At 50.7% G+C, this 21,863-nt stretch overlaps 1 protein-coding gene across 1 annotated transcript in view; it reads left to right on the forward strand.

The window, feature by feature from the left end:
* The window catches only part of CACNA1B (calcium voltage-gated channel subunit alpha1 B), a 189,012-nt gene that overhangs the window by 130,119 nt on the left and 37,030 nt on the right, over positions 1–21,863 (forward strand). The window contains exons 22-31 of the mRNA XM_042912141.1: positions 2,368–2,497; positions 2,807–2,866; positions 4,239–4,345; positions 7,007–7,103; positions 8,711–8,871; positions 12,028–12,165; positions 12,945–13,146; positions 13,380–13,544; positions 13,848–13,958; positions 14,376–14,459. Of these exons, the coding sequence (XP_042768075.1) occupies positions 2,368–2,497; positions 2,807–2,866; positions 4,239–4,345; positions 7,007–7,103; positions 8,711–8,871; positions 12,028–12,165; positions 12,945–13,146; positions 13,380–13,544; positions 13,848–13,958; positions 14,376–14,459 (1,255 nt within the window). The remainder of the gene's footprint in view (positions 1–2,367; positions 2,498–2,806; positions 2,867–4,238; positions 4,346–7,006; positions 7,104–8,710; positions 8,872–12,027; positions 12,166–12,944; positions 13,147–13,379; positions 13,545–13,847; positions 13,959–14,375; positions 14,460–21,863) is intronic.

Raw genomic sequence — 21,863 nt, forward strand, 5'->3', positions numbered from 1 at the left:
TTAAACCCCTGCTGCAGCGAGCGTTTGTTGCTGCGCACGTGCACCCAATTCTTGTCCATCGTGTACGTGCGCTTCCATTTGTCCACCTTTCCATCACGCCCACCGTCCACACATGCGTGTGTGTGCACACCACATTCACTCACAGGTCTGCCCGTTTCTCGCCTCTCTGTTTATCACGAAGTCAGCAGCATTTCTCATCCACTCATCAGCCCAACTAGCTGCATTAGGTCAACCAGTACTTTTGTACTAACAGCATTCTAGGTGCTGGGAATACATGGTAATGAGCAGAACAAACAAGGATCCCTGTCCTGAATAAGCTAAGTGAAGGTGGGAATGTCATGTTGGGTCTCACTGGGAGGTGAGAATGGTGAGGAGGGGGAGGGAGACCATCCCTGGCAGAGGCGACAGACAGAGTGAAAGTGGAAGCACTTGAAGGCCAGTGTGTTGGAGCAGGGAGGCCAGAAGGCAGCCAGATCTGGTTGAGTCGGGCTTTATCCTCTGTCCCCATCCCTCCAGCCTGCAGTCTCTCCATCCAGCCTCCATTGTCCATCCTTTCTTCCTCTCTCCACGCCTTCACTCAACACACATTTCCTGGGAGCTTCCTCTGCTCTGTTAGGGAGTGTGGACCTGCCTGTGAGCACTGCCGTGCGGTGCGGGAGGGAGCAGGCAACATCTGGGAGCAGCTGGGGAAGGTTGGGGAGCCTTCCTGGAGGAGGCAAGGGATCTCCGTTGAATCCTGAGGGTGGATGAGAGCTAAGGTGAAGAGAGATGAACAAACATTCCTTGTGGAGAGAAGAAAGATCACAGTGGTCCAGAAGTGAGGGTGTCAGGTGCAGAACAGCTGAAGACAGAACTGAGTGGAAAAGCACAGAGACCAGAGTCCTATGGAGAGGCCGTGATCTGCGCTCAGAGCACCGAGGAGCACGGAAAGGTTGTAGGCAGCTGGCGGTCAACAGCAACACAGGCAGCATGTCAGCAGAGTCCTTGGACGGCCCTTAGTAGGGTGGCCAGGGTTTTCAGGAAGAGACGGAGGAGATCTGATGTCATAAGGGGAGGTTTGGGAGTGAAATGCTTGGGGAGAAACTTTGGAGACAGAATCTATGGAACTTGATGATAAACTAGATGTGGAAAGGGAAGGAGATGGGAGGGATGACACCCAGAGTTTCTGCCTCATGGCCGGGGCCCCACCAAGCTGGGCAGGTGAGTGCAGACCCTGCAGAGCCGGGGCGGCCGGCGGACGTCTCAGGGCCAGGTGGGCTCAGGAGCAGACGCTAGGGATGGAGGTCAAGGTGGATACTCGGTCCTGAGATGCAGAAGGAAAGAGGCAGAGACGGAGTATCCTGGAGCTGGGAGGACAGGTGTGTCCGTACAGAAGGAGGCATGGACATGGGTAGGGCGGCTCTGGTGGGTGTGGGGGTGGAGTGTGGCAGTGGTCGTGGTGAGGAGGAGAAGAGCATAGTAGGGCCCTTCAAGGCAGAGAGAAGTGGGTGGGTGTGGCTGGAGAGAAGTGGGTGGGTGTGGGAGGTCCTCTCAGACCTCAGGCCCTGGGCATAGGGAAGTGGTGGCAGGAGGGAGGGGTAGGACCCAGAGGTGGGACACACGTCTGCCCCGTACAGTGGTTCTGTGACTTCTCCTCCTTGTCACCTTCACTGCCCTCTTAGAGGTCTTCCCAGACCTCCCGGGTCACCATCTGCTGCTGTGTTCTAGCACCTGTCAGCATCTGAGAGTCTCCCTTTAGGTTATGTCTACACTGTTCTGTGGTGCCCTTGTTCACCACCGCACTCTGCTGTCTGGCATGTGCCTCCACACAGCAGAATAGTGGTCAGTGATGCTGACTAGTGCTGAAGGTGGACAGGGGACTGAAGTACAGGTGTGCACACGCAGCTCTGGGGACTCAGACAAGCATGGACCAATATGGACCTAGAGGAGCTTCCTGGGCTCTCCAGAGAGGCCTACTCTCCACAGGAGTGCTGGTCCTCAGCCTCCTCTCTGAGCAGCCCCTCGACGCCATGTACACTAGGCCTGTAAATCTGTACAGGGCACGGCTGTCCACACATAGAGGTAAACGCGTAGGCGTGGCTGTGCTCTCATAGAACTTTATGGACACAAACGGGGCTTGTGAGCTGTAGTTGGCTGGCCCCTGCCTTCCTACCGCTCTTCCTGGGACACCCTCTCGAGAGTCTGAGTCACCATCAGTCACCTGGCTGCTGTCTCCCAACACAGAGATACTTAGTAGAGCTCGTTCTGGTGTAACACCTTCTTTCAGGGAGAGACCAAGTACGTGCTCTGGTGCAGGGGGCGGGGGGGGGGGGGGTGGCCAGCCGGGCCCGTCTGTGGGCCTCTGGCGATTTGTGCTTTGCCCCACAGGCTCCGCCGCTTCTGCCATTACATCGTGACCATGCGGTACTTTGAGATGGTCATTCTTGTGGTCATCGCCCTGAGCAGCATTGCCCTGGCAGCCGAGGATCCTGTGCGGACAGACTCGCCCAGGAACAACGTGAGCACCTCATTCAGGCTGTGGAGGGGCTGGGAGGTGTCAGGGTCCTGTCTGCTCCCTCTAGGGGTGTGGGGTGAGGGTCTGGGGGCACCTCCTGGCCCAGCCCCAAGTTATAGACAGGAATAGTGAGGAAATGCCCAGGGCCAGTGCCGCTGCCAAAGGGGGCTCCACCCACGACAGTGGCCCGCAGGACCCCTGGGCAAGGAGTTGTCTGCTCAGAGGCCTGGAGGAAAAACGTGTTCCCACTGAAACAGTCTTGGCTCAAGCTTTCAGCCTGGCCTTTGACAATAACCTTCCTGTTGGTTCCAGGCTCTGAAGTACATGGACTACATTTTCACAGGCGTCTTTACCTTCGAGATGGTGATAAAGGTGAGATATGTAGTTGCCCTGGTGGCCCCAGGGCTTTGCTCATCCTCCCTCATGACTGAGATGCCACAGGGCCCCTGCAGCTGCTGTTTGAGGGCTTGTGGTGGGTGTGCCCTGGGTGCGTGCTCAGTGAGAGAGTGCATGCACAGGTGTGTGGTGATGGGTGTTGTGGAAGGCAGAGGCCAGTTCATGAAAGATTCACCACAGCGTTATCCCAGTTTGGGGAGAGCTCACCAGCATCATGCCTGTGTCTACCTCAATGCTAAGCAAGGGCTACAGGCTTCCGTGAATGTGCAGGTATGGGCTCAGCCCCACCCTCGGGGTTGTCTCATGATAGAGGAGGAGGGCCCATGACATCAGCCTGGGAAGAAGGGGAGCTTGGGGAGAGGGTGGAGGCCTGAACACCCAAACATCATGGTGAGTGGGTGCCGAAGACTTGTGTAAAAGAATTCCAGGGGCGTCTGGGTGGCTCAGTCCGTTAAGCATCCGACACACGATTCAGTTCAGGTCATGATCTCATGGTCATGAGATGGAGCCCCACGTCTCCATCCATAAGATTCTCTCTCCCTCTTCCTGTGCTCCTGCCCTGCTTGCCTGAGCATGCGCATGTTGTCTCTCAAAAAATGAACAAATGAATGAAATAAAAGAGCTCAAGTGTTTGATGTTCGATTAAGGACTGACCATTTCATTGTGATTGCTTCTGTCTCTCAGTATTGGCAGGCACTGCTCCCTTTTCGGTGTCTGACAGGTGGTGGTGCATGTGTTTGCGCACACTGTGTTCAGCTGTGTTGCATGCACACACACACGCGTGCAGTCTTTGACTACAGTGCAGCTTCGGGTGTGCCTGTGACTTGGGTACTTCTGTGTGTGTGCATCTGCATATCACGCCTGCTTCTTCATTTCCTCTTATAAACTCCTGGTGGGGGAGAAGCATTTTTTTTTGTCATCCCATTTTATAGACACGGAAGCTGAGGTTTAGAGATATTAAGGTGCTTGCTGGAAATCACAGCTTTAGGAGTGGCAGCACCAGGTCCGTGTGAACCCCCAAAGCCCTTTCTCCTGCTGCAGAGAGCTGACCCTCTGAGGGTCTGGGTTGGGGCATGAGCTCCCTGGGGCTGTGTATTCCTGCAGCCCAGTGATGGGGGAAGGCGTCTCATTTTTAGGCTCCAAGGGGATAGGGGGCCCAGGGAAGATCTCAGCCAGTCATTACCAATGAGGGATATTTGGGTCAATGGCACTGAGGTTGAAAGGCCCCCTGAGGGCCTCAGAGGGTGTGACCTGAGTAGCATCTTTTCCTCAAATCCATGACTCTGCGGCCTGGCCCTGGTTTTCTTCCTGAAAGATTGTACACCTAATACGTGTTTCTCCTCTGAAGATGATTGATTTGGGACTGCTGCTGCACCCTGGGGCCTACTTCCGGGACCTGTGGAATATTCTGGACTTCATCGTGGTCAGTGGGGCCTTGGTGGCATTTGCCTTCTCGTAAGTACTGTGTCTCCTCTGGGTCTGGCTGGGCTGCAGTCCCCAGAGCTGTAATGAGTATGGGAATAAGGGAAGGAGGGGCCCCATTGGCCTGCGCGGGCTGTCTGTAGCTCCTGTCTACTTGGGGCTGGGCTTGTGTGGGGTTAAGAAGATCTCAAGGCCTACTTGGACCTACCACAGCTTGTGGTTCTGAGATTGTGCAGGCAGTCCTCTGGGTTATTCGGTGCCTGCCTGTCGGGTCCTTCAGAGCAACTACCTGCCCTGACCTTAGCTGCACCACTTGTTCAGCCAGAGCTGGGCGGTGGTGCTGGTGGGTGTCTTCCCCCGTTGGAGCGTTAGACCATTTTCTCTGACTCCATAGCAGGCAACACTCAGCCCTGTTGTGGCTGGGCCTGGATTGGCTCAGATCCTGCATGGTGACGGGCATGGGATAGGTATGGGGGGCTTGGGTGGACCTGTGGAGGAGATCCAGAGATTAGGAAGACCCCCAGTGATGCAGACACCGAGGGATGGTGTCTTCATCTTCTCTGAGCCCTTGGGGAGGGCGAGGCCTCCTCACTGACTCTCTTCTCTTTGTCTCTTCTTGCTGGACTCTCGGTAGGAGCTTCATGGGGTAATGCCTTCCCTCTGCCCCGTACTGCCCCACATCATAGCACAGCATGGCCCCTGGTGGGCCGGTTCACCACCATGCCTCACCTCTGCTCATCCTCCTCCACCGTCCAGGATGCATGCTGCCAGGAGCCATGTCCCCATGCCACATGTTCCTGCCTCACCTCCAGGGGCTGGGCTGGAAGCTGGGGCTGGGGCTGGGACTGGGGCTTGGCATGGCCAGTCCTTGGTGGGGAGGTGCCCCAAGTGAGTGCTGGAGGGTGGGGACATGGGCCCTGAGGGCAGTGAGGGCTCAGGGGGGAGCCGCTGCAACCATGGCTGCCAGGATGTCGGGCATCCTGAAATCCCTTCCCACATCTCTTCTCCAGAAACAGGGCTTTCTTTCCTCTCTGTTCTCCACAACTGCCTCTGTGGGGGTCTTAGCCGGCTTTCTTTGTATATAAAGTGTCAGTGAGGGGCTTGGGAGTGACACAGGGGAAGGGGTACAATCCAGCTTGGTGGCCTCAGCAAGACAAAGGCTCTGAGCGGGCAGGAGAGAAACAGAACACAGAACACCCGAGGGCCGCCCCTGCAGAGAGCCCTCCCCCCAGAAAACCAAAGCAGGTGTCCCTCCCTTCTGCCTCCCTCAGGTGTCCACCCACCCACCCTGCCTCTTGTTCTCTCTGTGCTGGTCTTAGCAGGGCTGCTGGAGGAACCTCGTTTGGGATTGGGTGTCAGGAACGCTAGGGTATAGAAACACCCGACGTGGTGGTCTGGAGGCTGGGTTTTTCCCATCTGGAAGCTTGGTGTTTCAGAGAGAGTTTGATCTGGTTCTGGACTGTAGGCCCTAGCTGGGTCTTGAGAGATATAGGGGGCTGGGGCTCTCCAGCTCTCCTCAACCCACAGATCCTGCCTGGGCCTCGTAGTTCACTTCCCCTAGAGCTTGGCTGGAGTCCAGAGAAGACCACTGGTGGCCCTGCCCCCTCTCTTCATGTGCAGGCGCCTTGGGAGCTTGGAGAGAAGTGGCCTCTGAACAGGATGGAATAGGGCCCCCGGCCCTGAGTCCTCAACCACTGCTGAGCATGGAGTGTGGCCTTGCTTCTAAGAATCGCTTCCTTAGGAAGTCTGTGAAGGCCACTTGGGACGCTACCCCCACCCTGCCCACCAGCCCTGGCTTTCGATTGGTAGGAGGGCCAGCCCCTGGAGTCTGACATTTCCTGGGGCCCTGGCAGCCTGAGAGAGCCACCTGGGTCTGCTCTGGCTTCCTGTGAGGGCTTCCTGATCAGGACTCACAGGTTCTGTCTGCTGCTCTCTTTCTCTCTGTGGCTTTTTCTCCCTCCCTCCCTCTCTGTTTCTTTCTCTTCCCTTTAGTATTTCTTTCTTTCTTTGTCCACCCCTTGCATTGCATTGTCCCTTGTATCACCTTTGTATTCATCTAACGTTTTCTTTTTCTTACTTTACTCCCCTCCTCCCCTCCCAGCACGCCTGTCCTCCCTCCCCTCTCCCCTTTCTGTCAGTTTTACCTCATCTGGAGGAGTGTGGGGGCAGCTGAGCGAGTACAGTCAGGGAGATCCAGACATGTTCCTCCCTACCTCCCTATACCAGGGCTGGAAAGCAAGAGAAACCAGCTCTTCCAGAAGGCTCTCGCACTAATGGCTTGTAGGTTTCCATGGGCTGGCCCAGGCTAGGTCTGCAGTCCTGGGGCCAGCCCCCTTCTGTCCTCTTTATTTCCATTGCCGGTCTTAGCATGGTGGCCAGAGGAAGCTGGTTTAGGGGAGTGCTGGGGTAGAAGTGGCCGACGTGGTATGGGAGAACGGCTTCTTTCCTGCTGGAAACCCAGCATTCCCTTACACCAGGTACTGCTGACCCAGCCCTGGCCCTCATCTGCTCAGATGAGGGCTTTGCCATGCAACCTGTAGGAGGAGATGCAGAGGCCTCGCTGTTCCTGAGTGTTTGCCCTGGGGCCTAAGGCAAAATGCTCAGGAGAGCCTAACCCAGACCCCAGTAGGCTTTGTGGAATCTGAGCATGAGTGTGCATCCTGCCTGTCTGCATGTGTGGCTTCTCCCTTCTAGAGGATCCAAAGGGAAAGACATCAACACCATCAAGTCCCTGAGAGTCCTGCGTGTCCTGCGGCCCCTCAAGACCATAAAACGGCTGCCTAAGCTTAAGGTGAGAGTGTGGGTTTGGGGCTTGAGGAGTGTGCAGAGCTGTGTATACACGTGTGTGTGGATGTGCACGTACATGTGAGTGTAGGTCTAAACGTACGTGTGTGGGTATTGTGCACATATGTACATATAGTTACGCTTGTGAGTGTGTGCACGTGGGTGCATAGATGTGAGTGCATGTGTGTGTTGTGTGTACAAGGTTGCACTGCATGTGGGTATGCACACGCATGTGTGTGGTGTGCACATGAATGTGTGAGTGCACGTGTGCATGTAGAAGTAACCCTGTCTGGCTGCAGCTTCCACGTGGGGTGGGATGAGAGCGCTGAGGGAGGGCCCCTACTTGTGTTCTCAGATGGTGCGTTGTGTGAGCGGGTCAGGCTCTCTCAGTTCCGCGACTCGCCCGCAAGGAACGCTTAGTGTCAGTAGTGTTCTGTAAGGCTCTTCTTCCTCAAGCCGGCAGCAGACACGGTACAGGGAAGAAGGGGCTGCCGAGAGAAGCGGAGGGTCCCGGGGGACATGCAGGGAGGTAGGGGCTCTTGAGAACTGGTTACTGGGCTTGGCCCTGAGGATGGGTGTGGCTGAGGTTCCGGATAAAGGAAAGAGTATGGACCCGAACATCTGGGGAGTTGTGTTAAAGTATGATAGTCACTGAGCTTCTTCCTCACTGTGAAGAATGCTTTGGATGCTTAAACTCATTTAATGCCACAAAACTGTGTAGTACAGTGTTGTAAGCAGCGTGCGGATGTAACCCTTGCAGGCCTGAAGCAGTGTGGGGGTTGCGGAAGGCAGTTTGCTTGTGAAGGGGTGGACTGGGGCGGGGGGTGGCTTGAAGGCGGCCAAAGGCCCTCTGTGTCAAGCAGGGACCTGGACCCGGCCTGGGGGGTCAGGCGTGTCATGGACACCATGGAAGTGGGCAGTGGCTGCATTTGCTGAGGCAGCTGCTGGTGTCTGGACTGTGCCAGGCAGTGTCTTGAGGGATGGTTGTGGGTCTGCCTTTTTGCACAGCTGGAGCAGGATGGGGGGAGTCTCCTCAGCTCTGAGAAATAGGGAGCAGGGCCAGGGTCAGCAGTACTGGGCATTCAGGGAAAGCCGAGCTTCTGGGTGGGGAAGAATCTGAGAAAAAGCTCTGGCGGTGGCAGTAACAGATGACAGAGTCACCTCTGGGCCATACCAAAACACGCCAGAAGTCTCTGTCTTGGAGCTGGCCACAGCGTTGTTGCCTCTCTGCCCCATTTTGGCTCCCACCCGTGGGCAAAGTGTGACCCACTGGCAGGCCGGGGTGCAGGAGCAGGGTCTGGCCGTATCCCCGTCCACACTCCTTTCCCTCCCTGTCAGCCACCCCTGGCACACGCTGGCCTGGGCTCCAGGTTGTCCTCATTTACGTAGCCTGACCCAGGCTTCCACCACCAGCTTCCCGTCAGGGTCCAGCCCGTCTGCCCAGGCCACCTCCTCTAGCACCTCCTGCCCGCCCATCCCGTCCTGGGAGAGGCGGTGGCAGGCAGCTTCCTGTGTTAAGTCAGTGGGCAGCAGTTCCCTCCATGATTATGGCCTCGACGGTCCTCGGGGACGGGGAGGCCCGGAGGTTCTGAGTTGAGCTCTCTTCCCCTCCAGGCCGTGTTTGACTGTGTGGTGAACTCCCTGAAGAACGTCCTTAACATCCTGGTTGTCTATATGCTCTTCATGTTCATATTTGCTGTCATTGCGGTGCAGCTCTTCAAAGGGAAGTTTTTCTACTGCACGGATGAGTCCAAGGGGCTGGAGAGGGACTGCCGGTAAGTCAGGCAGGGCTGGGAGTGGGGAGCCCAGTGAGGGCTCTGGGAGGAGCCTGCTTGTGGTCCACCAGAGAGCTGGGGGTGTGCCTCTGTCCCCAGGGTCACACTGGGACTTCTGGCTCATTTTCCTCAGCAGAGCTGGGGACCAGGCACTTCTGAGGGACATGCTCTTCCTGCCCATAGACATCAGGGAGCACATGGTGGGGGGGGCTTACTGGGGTGTTGCTTGAGGGCTCTGCAAATCTTGGAGCCCTGGGCTAGACTCTAGGATCAGAGGGGCTGCCCTATGCCTGGAGCTGCTTTCACCATCACTGCGAGGCCTCAGGCCTCTCTGGACCCGGCCCCACTCCAGAGCAAACAGGAGAGATGCCCTCAGGGAGGAACTAGGGGAAATGGAGGCGGGTGCTGGTGCAGGTGCTGAGCAAGGTGGTGTGGGTGGCTGCTTCTCCAGCCACAGGCAATGGCCCCAGCTGCCTCTGTTCATGTAATATTCTCTCGTGTAAATACACCACCACGAATTTACCCACTCTGTGACTGATGGGCATGGGGGGTGTTTCCAGTCTGAGGCTCTTGTGAGCAGTGCTGTTGTGATTGTCCCAGTATGTGTCTGCTGGGAAGCACACACATGCAGTTCTAGGAGGTGTGCACACCTGGGAGTGAGATTGCAGGGTCGTGCACTGTGCTTGTGTTCAGCTTCTGCCGGTGCTGCCAAATAGGTGTGTAAAATCGCACTCCTGCCACATGGCTGAGAGCTCCAGTACTGTGCACCAGGGGGTTCTTGGTGTGTTGCATGTTTGGATCTGTAGCCTTTCTCATGTTGGGCTGGTGGCATTTCTCTGTGGTTTAATTTGGGCTGGGTGCCTCACCAGGTGATTGACCACTCCAGTATCCTTGGAAAGGGTCTATGCAAGCCCTTGCCTGTTTTCCCCTATGGATGTCTTTCACTTTCTGATTGATTTGTAGGAATTTTGTGAAGTCCTGCATAGGCATCCATTGCCAGATCTATGGATTATGTCTTCAAGGTCTTAGGGACGCCTGGGTGGCTCAGTTAGTTAAGTGTCCGATTTGATTTCGGCTCAGGTCATGATCTCACGGTTCGTGGGGTCGCGCCCTGCTGTATGCTGTACAGCCCTCAGGCTGTACGCTGACAGTGCAGAGCCTGCCTGGGATTCTCTCTCCCTCTCTCTCTGCCCCTGCCCCACTCACACATGTGTGTGCATGCATGCGTGCTCTCTCTCTCAAAAGAAATAAACATTTGAAAATTAAAAAGTAAAATAAAAATAAAAACTAACACAACGTCTTGATTGTAATATAGTCCAATTTATCTCTCTTATGTTTGGTACTCTTTGTATCCTTTTCAGAAAATCTATACAAAGGTCAGGGAAATGTCCTGTTATGTTTTCCTCTAAAAGTTTTAGTTTCGTGTTTGACATGGAGATCTGTGATCTATCTGGAGTTGACTTTGTGTGTTAGGTGAGGTATGGATAAAAATAAATTTTTCTGTAGATGGATATCCAGTTGACCCAGCACCATTTACCTGAAAAGACCATCCTTTCCGCATTCAGTGATATCCTTTGTTTTTACTGAGATAACAATTCTTACAAATCATCCATTGAAAGTGAACAACTCAGTGACTTTTAGTATATTCACAGATGTTTGCAACCACCACCATAGTCAATTTTAGAACACTTTCATAGGTTAAAAAAAAAAAAACAACACAAAAAACCCCGTACCCTTTACTACCCACTAGCTCCCCATCTCCAACCCTAAGCAACCATGGATCTATTTTTTTCCTCTTTAGTTTTCCGTGTTCTGGATGTTTCATGTAAATGGAATCATAAATATGTGGTCTTTGGTGTCTCATCTCTTTCCTTTACCATCATGTTTTTGAGGTCACCCGTGCTGTAGTGTGTGTCAGAACTTCACTCCCTCTTGTGGTTGGATCTGATTCTGCTCTGCAGATAGATATGCCACATTTTATTTATTCATTCATCTGTTGATGGACATTTGGGTGTTTCCATCTTTTGGCTATTGTCATTAATGCTTCTGTGAACATGTGTACAAAGTTTTTGTGTGGACAGATGTTTTATTTATTTATCTTTTAACGTTTATTTATTTTTGAGAGAGAGACACACACACACAGCGTGAGCAGGGGAGGAGCAGAGAGAGAGGGAGACACAGAATCCAAAGCAGGCTCCAGGCTCTGAGCTGTCAGCATAGAGCCCGATGCGGGGCTCGAACCCACAAACCATGAGATCATGACCTGAGACGACGTCTGCCACTCAACTGACTGAGCCACCCAGGCGCCTCTCATTTCTTTTGAGTGTATACTTAGCAGTGGAATTGATAGGTCATGTGGTAAATCTGTTTACCAGTTTCAGGGACTGACAGACTTCCAGTATGACTGACCCATTTTATATTCCTACCAGCAGTGTGGGAGAGTTCTGATTTCTCCATATCCTTGCCAACACTTGTTATTTTCCTTTTTAAAAATTTAATTATAGCCATCCTAGTGGGTATAAAGTGATATCTCAATTCAGTTTTCATTTGCATTTCCCTGATGACTCATCATGTTGAACATCTTTTCATGTGCTTATTGGCCATTTGTATATCTCCTTCGGAGAAATGTCTATTCAGATCTTTATCCATTTTTTAATTGGGTTATTTGTCTTTTTTTGTAATTGATTATAATAGTTCTTTATATATTCTAGATTCAGGTCCTGTCAGAGAGAGGATTTTCAAATATTTGGTCCCATTCTGTGTGTTGATGATGTCTTTCAAGCACAAAAGCTTTACATTTTGATGAGGTCCAATTTATCTACTTTTTTCTTTTATTGCTCCTAATTTTGGTATCATATCTAGCAATCCCTTCCCAAATCTTACAACCCCTTGTGTTTTCTTCTAACAGTTTTCTAGCGTTAGCTCTTACCTTTAGGTCTTTGATCCTTTTTGAGTTGGATTTTGGACATGGAGTGAGGTAGGGGTCCAACTTCCTTCTTTTGCAAGTGGATACCCAGTTGTCCCAGCACCATCTGTTGATGGTGTTTCCCTCCATTGGGTGGGCAGCCCTTTCAAAAATCAGTTGGCCATAGACAAAAGGGTTTATTTGGATCCTTTGTCTTTATCCTCTAACCTCCTCTGCATTCTCATCTCCAGGGGTCAGTATTTGGATTATGAGAAGGAGGAAGTGGAAGCTCAACCACGGCAGTGGAAGAAATACGATTTTCACTATGACAACGTGCTCTGGGCTCTGCTGACACTGTTCACAGTGTCCACGGGAGAAGGGTGGCCCATGTGAGTGTTCATATGGTTCATTGTGTTTGATCAGGCTAGAGTAGAGGGGCGACTCGGACAGGGAGTCCCATACTCTGCATCTGTTTGTGTTTTAGTCACTCAGTGAATACTCCATAGGCTCTTGTATCTACCAGGTAAGACATAGCTCTGCCTTCCAGGAGTGGGGTGGCCTGGGAAGAGGAGGAGATTAAACCAAAGCACACAGCATAGTGATTTCCTGAAAGTCCTTTTTGAGTAGCTGAAGGTCAGAAGTGAATGGGCTATTCAGCATCTCCCTGTGCTACTCCTCTGGCCTCAGTTAAGGGTAGACAGAAGGATGTATGTGTTCAGTTGCCACACTGGATAACAGGGAGGACCACCACTCAGAAGGTGGGATCAATGCTCTGACAGGTGGCCCAGGGCTTTCCAAAGGCAGGTGAGGCTGGGTATGAGCTGGTGAGCTGGGCATGAGCAGGCGTGAGCCGGGAGTGAGCAGGGCAGGGCACAACTCCTGGGCCTCCACCTCTCCTGGGGTTAGGACATTAGGCACTGGAGACCTCCCCTTGGTGGCTCTCCAACAGTCCTGAGTACAAACCCCATCAGTAAGGTAGCCCACCTCCAGGAGGTTGCAGTCCTGGGGGGTGGGGTGGGACAGGCTTTGGCCTGCCATGTTGAGCCTCCTTTTCTCTTGCCATGTCTGGGCTCAGGTATGGAAGCCTCACCTGTGATACAGGTCTTGACTTCCCCATGGGTCTGTACTCAGGGGTCCCCCTGACTCTTGGTGTTTGCTCTTGACACAGGGTCCTGAAACACTCTGTGGATGCCACCTACGAGGAGCAGGGCCCAAGCCCCGGGTACCGCATGGAGCTATCCATCTTCTATGTGGTCTACTTTGTGGTCTTCCCCTTCTTCTTCGTCAATATCTTTGTGGCCTTGATTATCATCACCTTCCAGGAGCAGGGGGACAAGGTGATGTCTGAGTGCAGCCTGGAGAAGAACGAGGTGGGTGGCTCCCTCTTCTGTCCCCTGTGCATATGTACAGTGGACACTCTGCTGGGCTCGCTTGATGGGCAGCATGGGCAGGACCATTGGAAGCCAGTACAGCACAGAGAGAGACTGAGTGTGGGTGGTCAGGGCTGCCTGTGAGGATGAAGGAGACAGGCGTGGGTGCAGTGGGTGTTACAGTGTGGGGTTCTCCCCAGACAAGTTCTCAGTGCTCCTTTCTTTCCACACAGAGGGCTTGCATTGACTTTGCCATCAGCGCCAAGCCCCTGACACGGTACATGCCCCAGGACAAGCAGTCGTTCCAGTACAAGACGTGGACGTTTGTCGTGTCTCCGCCCTTTGAGTACTTCATCATGGCCATGATTGCCCTCAACACGGTGGTGCTGATGATGAAGGTGTGCGGGCCCAGTACGGGGGCAGTGGGTGGCAGCTGGGTGTGAGAGAACTGTAGTTACATTTGACCATGTCCTGGTCAGCATGGGATGCCTATGGAAGCCAGCGCCATAGGTTGCGCATGGGCTGAGTTGGTGAGAATGTCCTAGGAGGAGACAGGGGGAGAGCAGGATGGGGTGTCCGTGTGCTGGGCAAGCATGCGGTTCTCTCTGCATGCAGTGCTCTGGCAGAAGGTCAGGGTGATCCCTGGTGGGGTGTCTTGGGGCAGTGGAACCTATGGCCAATGGCACTCATTCCCCGTGCAGTTCTACAATGCACCCTATGAATACGAGCTGATGTTGAAATGCCTGAACATTGTGTTCACATCCATGTTCTCCATGGAATGCGTGCTGAAGATCATCGCCTTTGGGGTGCTGGTAGGTGCCTTGACTCCCTCTTGGCCTCTTGGTGGTCTGCATTGTGGCTCCCCATCTGTAGGGAGACCTGCAGAGACTTACAGTATGGAGCTGGGAATCCCCCAAGCCCCCAGAGGAAATGTGACCTTGTAGGGGCGCTGAGGAAGGGGCTGCTCTAATGCTCTCAGCTGCCTGAGCTCTGCCCCCGGCTCAGTTCCTGGAGACAGATGGAGCCAGATTCCTCCTCTCTGGACTCACAGCTCTCAGTCTGCACCTGCCCAGGCCCACAGGTGTTTACTTACCCAGCTGTGGTGTCCCACCTGGGGTGGCCCATCTGTCCCTTTGACCCTTTCTTGATTAGGAGCCATGTCTTGCAACTCCTTGCCTGGCAGAAACCCTCACCAGCCACTAGCAGTAACTGCTCTTTTTTCTCTCTAGAACTATTTCAGAGATGCCTGGAATGTCTTTGACTTTGTCACTGTGTTGGGAAGTATTACTGATATTTTAGTAACAGAGATTGCGGTAAGTAGCATTTCCTGTCCCTCCTCGAGGGCCCCAGCGTGATTTCCTTCTAGGTGGTGCTCCCTCAGTGTGCCTCCAGGTCCTAAGTGTTAGCTCCTCTTCTCTTGCTAGAGTTCCCCAGGAGCCCCTGGAAAGAAGGAGTCTCCTCTCCAGAGGTGGAGTTGGGGACTGAGGACTGATTGAAAAAAATGCTTTTTCTTGGATAAGAAAGTGGTTCCCAAAAGGTCTTCCAGTTTGGTGGCCTGAGAGCCACCTGGGAGCTCCATGGTAACAACTGACCAGGAAGACAAGAGTCTTTTAAATCTGTGTGTGTCTAACAAATCTAACAATTTGGCACCAAAATTACATAAACTAAAATCAACAAGAATATAGGATATTTTAAAATACCAGGTTTGTTTTACATGTTTGTACGTGTGTGTATAAATAAAACTAGACAATCTCATTCATGTTAAACATGCATGGATTATATGTAAAAACTGACCAAGTGCTAGAATATAAACTTGTCTCAACAAATTTCAAAGAATCTGAATCATAAAGCAATATTCTTTGAGTACAGTGCTTTCTCTTAGAATTAAATGGCAAAAAAATCTCATCTCTGTCTTATGTTGAATTCTCTAGGAGCATCACCTGAGATGGGGTGCTTGTACGAATCATTTCTTAGGAAGTAGTCCCAGGCAAAACCATTAGAGAGTGGATTGGGGAACTGATGGGTAAGAGAAGGAGGACCAGAAATGTATCTGGAGCCAAGTTGGGGGTGAATTGGGCTCATCCCTCACTGGGGGTGGTCGCACTTCAGAGCTGCAAACCTCTTCCTCTGTACCTGTTAGTGCTCGGCTAAGGGCTACAGCTGGAGGTGTTAATGGTCAGACACCTCCGGCCCTTCTGAGTATACCCCGTGTGCAGGCAAAGCAGGCTCTGGCACCTGCCGGGGGTGCAGGAATGTCAGATTCCATGGTAACAGGGCCACACGGTACCTGTTCAGTGGTAACAAGTGTCTGCTGTGCCACCCTGGCTCTGCTCAACTCTTGTACACACCTCACACTGGGTTTACTTCACTCATTCTTCAGGATGGTGCTGGTCACCATCTCTGGAAGAAGAGGGTTGGTAACCAGCTGGAGTTGATCTGAGTTAAGTTGATGTTCATTAACTCATTCTTCCTCTGACCCTTTTGAGGTCCCCTGAATGGTGGCCATCTGCTGCTCTGGTTGCCGCCCTGGTAGGTGGCCCACACTGTCATCCACTGTAACCTAAGTCCCTGCTTGCCATACTTGTGCTCCAGCTGCTGTGGTAGTCCAGTCATAGTTAAGACTGGTCATAGAAACACCTAGAAAGGCCCCAGTGAACCTCCTGATGTCCAGATAGACTTCTTCCTGCCCCTATGTACTGGTAGCTCTGCCCTTCTCAATAACCAGCATATGGGGCACCTGGGCAGCTCAGTCAGGTAAGTGTCTAACTCTTGATTTCTGCTCAGGTGATGATCTCACAGTTGTGAGATCAGTCCCTGAGTTGGGCTCAGTGCGGTGTGTGGAGCCTGCTTGGGATTCTCTCTCTCTCTCTCTCTCTCTCTCTCTCTCTCTCTCTCTCTGTCTCTCTCTCTCTCTCTCTCTCTCTCTCCCCCCCCCCTTCCCTGTTCTCTCTGTCTCAAAAAGTAAACAAGCAAACATAAAACAAAGAATAACCAGCATCAAATACCCTGGCCAGTATGGAAACTATGCTCTGCCTGTTGTTCTTAAGGCATGTTCCACAGTGGAAGCTTTCCCTACTCCTTGAGCCAGGACCTCTAGATTTGCCATACCTAAACTTGGGGAGAGGGAGCACAAAGTCTGCCTTCAGTAGCTGGAGTGATACTGAGAGGGGCTACCCCGACTTCTACCCCTTGCTTCCTGGGTCTGGGCATTTTACCAGTTGGGCACCCAGTACCATCTCTTGGCCATCAGTTCATCTTAAAGGACAACATCCCAACCCCATGAGGTATATAGCACCAAGCCAGCATTTAATCTGTGCCTTTAAGAGTCTGTTTCAACATTTTATCAGGTTAGCATCTCCTGAATGATGTTGAATATGATATGGATCCTGAGTCATGTGTCCTTTGTAGCTCCTGTGCTTATGCTGAGCTGATGTTATGTGGAATCCCATGTTGATGAATCTCTGATACTAGCGTAGGCCAAGGTATTCCGTCAGCAAAGACGAACCCACACCCAGGATATGAGTGATCCCACTTGAGATAAATCACTGCCGTTTCCAGGTGAAAGGATTCCCATGTAAGCAACTTAGTACCAAGGGACTGATTGACAGCCTGAAGTGTGGTACACTGTAAAGGCCTAGCTGACTTCTGCTCATAGCAGGCTGGATGTTCAGCCAGCGGCCATGGCTGGATCAGCTTTGTTGAGAGGTAGCCCAGCTGGGTGGCTCAGGCACAGCCTTCATCTCAGCCACCACAGTCACTTCATTCATGGATCTACTGTATAAACACTGGGGCTGGTGAGGATGGAGGCTGGCTGTTACTGGTTGGACAAACCATCTCAGGAGCTGGTTCTTAGTGCCCCTACAGCCGTGGATGCTCTGGTGGACCTGGTTGTGTATTACAAGGACCTGCACGTCACGTACATTCCCCAGGCCCATCCAGCCTTTTCCCAAACTTTGTTCTTTCTGGAGTCCTGACAAGGCTTTAGCTCTTGCCAGAGGTCCTGTAGTCCATACCACAGGCAACTTCTTTCTCCATAGACACCATGGCTGATGAGGTACCCAGGGCACCACCCAGAGCTCTGCTTCACCACTGCCTTTAAGGTTGTCTCTGTGTGGGACTCTACTGAGGCTGCACCAATTTATTGAGCGAACTGCTCCATAAATCAGGTTGGCTATAGTGATCATCCCATGATTCACTGGGGTCAGGTGAGCTCAGGAAGACAGAGTTGCAGCAAAGGTGAGATGTCTGAGGCACTGGGCCACCTGTCATATGACTGTGCCCTCTAGACGTGCTTGGGTTCGGCCCTGGATGCAGCACTTCTGTCATATGCAGGATTGATGGCGGGCCTGCTACATACACTCATAAGGAGAAGCTTTGGTACCATAGGCACTGTTGTTTCATGGTCAGATGCAGTCTCCACCCAGGGCCCAGTATCCAGGAGTAGCCCTCTCATTGGTGATGTCTGTAGCAGATGACATGGCCTTGTTCCAGAATCCTAGGTCTTTGCATTGGCTTTTCTATGTAGGCTTTCCAGGGACTCCACACAGTGTCTTTATCTACCACAGATACCCCAGCACTGTGGAATCTGTTGCATTTTATGGCCCAAGGTATAGTGCTCCTGGTACTGCAGCATGGATCTGCTAGAGACCCCTCTCTTGCTCTGAAATCTCTCAAAGCCGGCAGCTTTGTGTCACCTGATAAATAGGTCACAGCAGTATTTCCTTTGTGGTAAATGCCATCTCTGAAACCCAAGGAAGCCTATGAGAAGTAGGAAGTGTGAGGTGTGATAACTGATTTGTCTTTTACCTTGGGATCCATGTCCTGACATGGCTCATACCACTGATTATAGTAGTCTTATGTGTTAGGTTTCCACCTAAAATATAAGGAAAGATTATTCCAATCCTAAACAAATTCTTCCAGTGAATAGAAAAAGAGTGAACATTCCCTATTTGTATGAGACTAGTACAATCTTGATACGAAAACTTTTTAATTGAGTATAATATAGGAAGATCATAATCCACACTCATTAATGTGGATACAGACACATCAGAAAGTCTAATTTACATTAACAGATCAAAGGACACTGTTAATGTGATTCTGTCTTGGCTCCAGAGAAGATGTACGGTAAAACTCAAATTGTATTCATAATAGAAATTATTGGTAATCTAGGAATTACTGACTTGATGAAGAGAATTTACCAAAAAATCCTATGCAAACATCATATAATGGTTAAATTTGGAAACAATTCCCTTTAAAATCAGAGAAGGGCAATGATATCTGTAAGCACTACTTCTTTTCAACATTGAACTTCAGGTCCTGGTCAGTTAAATAAATTGAATGTTAGCTCCACGAAGACAGAGGTTTTTGCCTGTTTGGTTCACTGCCATATTCCAGGACTTAGAATTCCAGGACTTGTTGAATGAATAAGACAAGAAAAATAAATAAAATGTCTAAGTATTAGAACAGGAATAGGCAAAGCTGTCATTATTCCCAGATAACATTATTAGCTATTGATGAAATCTGGAAAAATGTAACACTGATAAAGAGTGTTTAGGATGGTTGCTGAGTAGATTACCTGAGTGAGTAGTTGACTGCATGCCATTACAGCATTAGCAGTCCTGACAGTAAACCTAACAGCATACATACGCAAGGTCTATGTATGGAAAAGTGCTAAACCTCAGTGAAAGATAGTAAAGAAGACTTAAGTAGATGGTGTTCTATTGCACAGTAAATAATTAGTGTCAATCTCAGAGATAATTTTGTCCAGATTGATGTGTAGGTTCAATGTAATTTCAATAAAAATACCACTGATTTTTTTTGTTTGTTTGTTTTGGAAATTGACAACTTGCTTATAAAACTCATCAGAGAGAACAAAGGCACCCAAATACTCAAGATATGTAAGAAGCAGAAGGTGCTGCTGCAGCTGTGGGGTGGGGGTACAGTTCCCATCAATGATAAGACTTATTATAAAGCGAGAACATTAAGAATATGGGGCTGACACAGGGATAGTAAATACGCCAATGGACAGAATCAAGAGTTTAGAATCAAAATCACTCATGTATGAAAACTTGATGTATGACCCTGTTACTTAATGGGGAGACAGTTCAATAATTGATGTGGGTATAATGACTATCCATATCAGGAAAACCAGAAATTGAATCTTCACACCATTTACAAAAAAAAAAAAAAATCTATTTCAAATGGATGAAAATACTTAAATATAACAGGGAAAACTTTAAAACTCTTAGAAGAAAATACAGGAGATTATCTTTAAGACCTTGGGATAGGGACTGTTTGCATAAGCAAAATATACGAAGCACCAGCCATAACTGAAAAAAATTTTCTATAAAATAAAAAGTTTCTGTTTATCAAAAGAAGAAAGGACAGTCCATTAACAGGGAGGGGTTGTTTGCATCACATTCCTTCATTTATCCGTTATAAATATTTATGCACTGCCTGTCATGTGCTAAGAAGTATTCTAAATGCAGGGACAAAAGATGAAAATCTCTGCTCTTCTGGAATTTCGTTCCATTGAGAAAGACATGGGTTTTAGACCACAATAGGCCCTGGGAGAAGGCACAGCAGAGAAGGGGTATGAGACATGGCAGGGGTGGGGGTGGTTCCAGGCTTTGATGGCTATGTGTCCAGACAAGATGTCACTGAGATGATGACTTCCAAGCAGAGATGTCTGGGTTTGTGAGGAAGCTGAGCAGGGGACGTCGGGGAGCAACACCAAGCCCTGCACCCACCCTGTGCCTGCACTCACAAGGGAGGACGTGGGCACACTGCCACAGCAGCAGCGTGGACAGAGGAGATGGGGGGCAGGGAAGACCTTGCAGCTGGAGTAAATTTTGGTTTATGTTGTGAGTGAGTAGGAGGATTTGGAGGGTTTTGTGAAGAGGAGTGACATGATTTGGCTTTTTAGACCAGACCTCTGGCTGCTCTGTTGAGGACACAGTGCAGGGCACAAGCAGAAGCAGCTAGACAACTTAGGGCTGTCTTCGTTTGGGCTATCCCAGGTGGACCCCAAGACAGGTGATCCCCAGGAATTCCAGGGGAGTGATGGAGTGGGCCAGGGAAGGGAGGCATCCAATACAAGGTGCTATGAAGTCAGTTAGCATTGTGGGTCCTAATGGGGAGCTCTAAGCCTTAGTTACCCCAGCAAGTGACTGGGGTATTTTTCACCAAGTGCTGTCTGCCACTGGTTGAAGGCTGGTGGCAGGAGGGGGAGAATTCTCAGGAAAAATAGATGTAGATGCTGACAACTGAGTATCAGCCCTGTGGGGATGAGTGCCATGAGCATCACTGCAGAGAGCCCAGCAGAGGGACTGGGTGTTTGGGCTAAGGCGAGAGACTGTCATTCTGGATGTATTTTCCGGGAGAGCTGTAGATGGACCAAATGTGGGTGTGACAGTTGAGGCAAGAATGACATCAAAGTCTGAGCACTTGGAAAATGGGTTGTCATTAATGAGAATGGAAAAGAATGTGGGTGGAACAGGTTTGTTGTGGACAGTCAGGATGCAATTTGTGCATGTTAGATTTGAGTTGCCTGGTGGCCTTCTCAAAGGAATTGTCCAAAAGGTAGTTGGACAGATGGGCCTGGAGTTTGGAGGAGAGATTCATGCCAGTGGCGTAAGATTGGGAATCATGAGCATATAAGATGGTATCGGATCCATGAGACTGAATGAGGTCAGTAAAGGAGAGAAAAGAATGAGCTATTGAGGTCTGCGATGTGCCAACACGTAGTGACAAAGGCATAGCTGGAGGACAGAGAAGTTTTCCAAACCACTAGCAAAGGTTAGTGTCCAGACTCTGCAAGGCTTTTCTGTGATCAGTAAGAAAAACAAAAGTGACCAAATTAAAAAATGAGCTGAAGGTATTTTAATAAGAAACAGAAATGACCAGGGGTACCTGGGTGGCTCAGTCAGTTAAGCGTCCAACTTTAGCTCATGTCACAATCTCGTGGTCTGAGAGTTCAAGCCCTGCGTTGGGCTGTGCCGACAGCTCAGAGCCTGGAGCCTGCTTTAGGTTCTGTGTCTCCCTCTCTCTCTCTGCCCCTCTCCTGCTCAAGCTCTGTCTCTCCTCTCTCTCTCTCTCAAAAATAAATAAACATAAAAAATCTTTAAGAAAAAAGAAACAGAAATGGCCAATAAACACAGGAAAAGATGCTCAAGCTTACTTGTGATCAAAGAAATGTAAAGTGAAATGATATTGAGATATCATTTCACACCCTCTGGTTTGTCAGACAGGAATTCTGACCATGCCAACTGGTTAGCAAGGAAGTGGGACATCCAGAACCTGCACAGTACTGCAGGGGTGTCTGTTGGGCAACCTCTTTGGAAAGGTGTGGTAGTCCCTAGAAAGTTGAACATATGCATGCAGCTCAGCACCTTCTCTCTTAGGGACATATGCCAGAGCGCATCTGGACTGGTGACCTGGGGCCACTGTCACACACGTTTGTGGCAGTGTTGTTTTCAGTAGCAGCAGAATGCGCCAATTGTCACGATACAATAACATAGGGAAGCCCACGCACACTGTGAGTATGAGGGTGACCTCCATGTCCAGAGAGGTGCTTCTCACAAACAGGGTTGGCTCACCATGGCTTAAAAGTTTGTCCAAGTCCAAAAAGGCTGCGCACAGTATCGTCCCGTTTTACGAAGGTTAAGAACAGTCAAGTAAAATGCATTTTAAGAGTTTGTGGTAAGACAGTAAAGAGA

Source organism: Panthera leo, chromosome D4 (assembly GCF_018350215.1).
Source record: "Panthera leo isolate Ple1 chromosome D4, P.leo_Ple1_pat1.1, whole genome shotgun sequence".
Classification (NCBI taxonomy): Eukaryota; Metazoa; Chordata; class Mammalia; order Carnivora; family Felidae; genus Panthera; species Panthera leo.